General features: G+C 36.6%; 1 protein-coding gene across 1 annotated transcript in view; it reads right to left on the bottom strand.

The window, feature by feature from the left end:
- ass1 (argininosuccinate synthase 1) overlaps positions 1–4,799 on the bottom strand; it is a 33,147-nt gene that overhangs the window by 13,347 nt on the left and 15,001 nt on the right. Inside the window, exons 10-11 of the mRNA XM_016260400.1 lie at positions 1,672–1,756; positions 1,383–1,447 (exon numbers count right to left, since the gene is read on the bottom strand). Of these exons, the coding sequence (XP_016115886.1) occupies positions 1,383–1,447; positions 1,672–1,756 (150 nt within the window). The remainder of the gene's footprint in view (positions 1–1,382; positions 1,448–1,671; positions 1,757–4,799) is intronic.

Below are 4,799 nucleotides of genomic sequence, written 5' to 3'. Positions count from 1 at the left end.
AGGATCTCAGATGATGCCAACCCTGAAACAACATCCAGAACTACCACATTTTGCTATAAGTTTGATTGCATCATATAATAATTGCTGTTAATATTGTTCATCGTCTGTTTTATTACGTCTTATATTGATTTTTCCGTTCTGCTGGTTCGTCTGGTCAGAGGAGAACTGGCCCCCCGACTGAGCCTGGTTTCTCCCAAGGTTTTTTCTCCATTCTGTCCCCGCTGGAGTTTTGGTTCCTTGCCGCTGTCGCCTCTGGCTTGCTTAGTTGGGGACACTTCATTTCCAGCGTTATCGTTGACATGATTGCAAAGATATTATTTAAACTGAGCTGGATGTTGACATCACTGAATTCAATGATGAACTGTCTTTAACTGAAAAATTAGTGTTTACTATTGTCATTTTGCATTATTGACACTATTTTCCTAATTAATGCTGTTCAGTTGCTTTGTCACAATCTGTATTGTTAAAAGCGCTATATAAATAAAGGTGACTTGACTTGACTTGACTTAATAATATTATAAAATATTATGATTATATATATATATAACAATTATATATTAAAATGTGTTATAATTTAATATTTATTTTGTTTATAATAACTAATATTCCTACATTGTTATGACATGAATATAATTGTATCATATTTTCTGTATTATATATATATTTTTTACAAAACAATAAATACTAATTATTATATATTAAAATACGTGTATAATGTAATACATAGTTTCTAATTAATTTTGATTAATAATAATTAATATTCCTACATTGTATGACATAGGAGTATAATTATTATAATTTCTGCATTTTTGTTTTTTTATTATCTATTACAAAATTATTTTTTATAAAAATAATTGTATATTAAAAAAGTGTGTCATTTAATACATACGTTATTATTAATAATAATGATAATAATAATACATTAATATTCCTACACTATTATAATAGTAATAAGACAATTTTATAATAATTTCTGTACTTTGAAAAACCATTGCAAGGCAATATTAAAACATGTACACAAACAATCTGTATATTTATACATGTTTTTGTAATGCATTTACATGTATTGACAGGTTTTAGGATAGATATACATGTACAAGAAATATACGCCCAACATTTTACTACACGTACATTAACATACATATTTGTATGGGCTAGATATGTATGCTAATATATGAAATTATTCCAGTTTCTATGTTTTTAGTTCATATGACAATATGTTTCATATATGGACATTTATGGGCACTAGAAACGCCAAGGTCATGGGTTCGATTCCCAGTGAATGCATGAACTGATCAAATGTTTACCTTGAAGGCACTGTAAGTTGCTTTGGATAAAAAATCTGATGAATGCATGACTGTAAAATAAATTGAGATTCGTACCTCTGGACTTCATTCCAATAAAGCGGTTCTCCACGATATCGATTCTCCCCACACCATGCTTTCCACTGAGAAACCAGAGAGTGGGTTATTGATCAATAAATACATACAAATGCACATACACTTACTGTACCAAATGACATTTGTACGTTTACATGGCTGATTATGAATGGATACAAGCTGACGTTTCTGAAACACAAGCTCTGATCAGCTGCTCACTCCTGAAGACATGACTGTAAGTACGGAGTTTGAACTCTAACGAGCTTCATGCACGGCAGCAGGTTCTGCTCACCCGATCTCATTCAGATAGCAGAAGATCTCCAGCGCCGTGTCTCTGGACTTTCCTTCTTTAACATGCGTGACTTTGACTGGAACACCTGAAAGAACCAACATACATCAGTGTGAAGAGGAGAGATGGACGGATGGAAGGATAGATAGACGGATAGAAGGATAGATGGATAGATAGATAGATGAAGATCAGTGTGAAGAGGAGAGACGGACGGATGGAAGGATAGATAGATAGATGAAGATCAGTGTGAAGAGGAGAGATGGACGGATGGACAGATATACAGATAGACGGATAGAAGGATAGATGGATAGATAGATAGATGAAAATCAGTGTGAAGAGGAGAGACGGACGGATGGAAGGATAGATAGATAGATGAAAATCAGTGTGAAGAGGAGAGATAGACGGACGGACGGATGGACAGATGGATGGATGGATGGATGGATGATGGATGGATGGATGGACAGATGGCTGGATGGATGGATGAATGGAGAGACTGATGGATAATGGATGGATGAATAGACAGATGGATGGATGGATGGATAGATAGTCAGGTGGATGAATAGACCGATAGATGGACAGAAAGATGGATGATGGTGGATGGATGGATAGATAGACAGATGGATGGATGGATGGAGAGACGGATAGATGGATGGATGGATGGAGAGATGGATAGATGGATGGATGGATGGATGGAGAGACGGATGGATAATGGATGGATGAATAGACAGATGGATGGATGGATGGATGGATGGATGGAGAGACGGATAGATGGATGGATGGATGGATGGAGAGACGGATAGATGGATGGATGGATGAGACGGATGGATGATGGATGGATGAATAGACAGATGGATGGATGGATGGATGGATGGAGAGATGGATGGATGATGGATGGATGAATAGACAGATGGATGGATGGATAGATGGATGGATAGATAGATAGATGATAGATGGATGGATGGATGGATGGCTGGATGGCTGGCTGGATGGATGGATGGATGGATAGATAGATAGATGATAGATGGATGGATGGATGGATGGCTGGATGGCTGGCTGGATGGATGGATGGATGGATAGATAGATAGATGATAGATGGATGGATGGATGGATGGCTGGATGGCTGGCTGGATGGATGGATGGATGGATAGATGGATGGATGGATGGACGGATAGATGGACAGATAGATGGATGGATGGATGGATAGACAGATGGATGGATGGATGGAGAGACGGATAGATGGATTGATTGATGGATGGATGGATGGATGGACGGATAGATGGACAGATAGATGGATGGATGGAGAGACGGATGGATGGATGGATGGATGGATGGATGGATGGATGGATGGAAGGATGGGTGGACGGATGGATGGATGGATGGATGGATGGATGGATGGATGGATGGATGGATGGATGGATGGATGGATGGATGGATGGATGGATGGATGGATGGATGGATGGATGGATGGATGGATGGATGGATGGATGGATGGATGGATGGATGGATGGATGGATGGACGGATAGATGAATAGACAAATAGACAGCCAGACAGATAGATAGATAGATAGATAGATAGATAGAGACAGTATGTTTTAATCTTTATTTTCAACACTACATCTGTTGTTTTATCAGTTTGAATACATTTAAAATGTATTTATCTTTTTTTTAATAAATAAGTGGCATATATTTCATGTTAAAGTGTTGCTGAAGATGTTTTTGATGTTTCACGCAGTTATTAATATTAATTTGAAATTTGACATTTGAATTTCATTTTAAGTTTGTATTTAAATTAGAATTTTTAATCTGCAACAGTTCATAGTGACCATCATAGTGTCTGTCAAGCTCCAAAAAAGAAAACAAAACAGCATAAAAGTATCATAATATTAGTCTATGTCTATATTTCAAGTCTTCTGAAGTCATAGTCAAGATGCGATTCAATAATAATTTCTCTCATATCAAATATGGTGCCATTGCGTGTCGTCACAGTGTTATTTAAGTATCAATGAGATGCTCATAGTTTTTATTAATAATTAGAATTATTTTCAAATTTAATTTTTTATTAAAGTTTTGTGTTTTGTAATTTTTTATTAGTTTTTTTTTATTAATGTCTGTATTTTTTCAATTAATTTTTATTTTAGTTTTAATTTTAGTTGTTTTAGTTCATTAAGTACAACTTATTTATGACATTTATTGCACTTTTTGAAACTCAAAAGTCACTTTGAACAGTTGTTGCATGGAAAAGAGTAAATAATGACACTTTTGGCCTTGACCAATATTCTCGGACGAGAAGTTTTCATTCCCATATCCAGAGTCCTCGAGGCCTTCAGATAGATTCAAAGCTGAAATAAATGAAACACTGCATGAAGACGGAGTCTCTCGGCCACTTCTCTCTCTCTCTCCGTGTGCACCGCACTCTTTCTCTCAGCCTCAGAAAAGCAACAATAGGACAGAAGACACAGTTGTAGGAAAAATTACCGCTTTACATTTTTCCACTCTTTCCCCGTCTTTCGCGCCGTCCTCCTTTTGAGGTGCAGCAGAAGACGTGGCAAAGAAACGGGGGTTGAAATGACAAGAGGGAAAAGGTCTGGTCTCTCTCAATGAGAGAGAGTGCTGAGAAAGTGAGGAGAAGAAAAGACGGAGCAGAATAGAAAGATAAACCAGGTCTTTACAGGGGGGCTTCTATTGTGAGAATCACTAAAACAGCTTTTCTCATGGACGTGCTCAAATATCTATGAATACTGATATGGCCGATCAAAACGGATCATAGCGCACAATGACACCGCTGTCTGATAAAATCACATTACTAGTTCACTCGGGGTCCCACACAAGCATTGAAATTCTAATTCTGCAAATATGGGAACCGGAGTTCGACTTTGTTTAACTGCCTGGAAACAGAGACTGCATGAACACTCGCTGTATTATTGCACAGCTCTCTATATAAAAATAGATATATATCAGATTTCAATTTAAGTGCATGTGATATATTCTACACAGCAAATCTTAACTGCGTGATTTTTTATTTAGTTGGAAAATGTTACTCTATCATTGACTAACTCTTTATATATACATGTCTTATCTAACAATAGAAGTCTTTACTATCACTTTTTATCAATTTAACACATCCTTGCTGA

The sequence above is a fragment of the Sinocyclocheilus grahami genome, unplaced genomic scaffold (assembly GCF_001515645.1).
Source record: "Sinocyclocheilus grahami isolate Dianchi unplaced genomic scaffold, SAMN03320097.WGS_v1.1 scaffold2072.1, whole genome shotgun sequence".
Lineage (NCBI taxonomy): Eukaryota > Metazoa > Chordata > Actinopteri > Cypriniformes > Cyprinidae > Sinocyclocheilus > Sinocyclocheilus grahami.
This window is presented reverse-complemented; position numbering and strand designations above follow the sequence as displayed.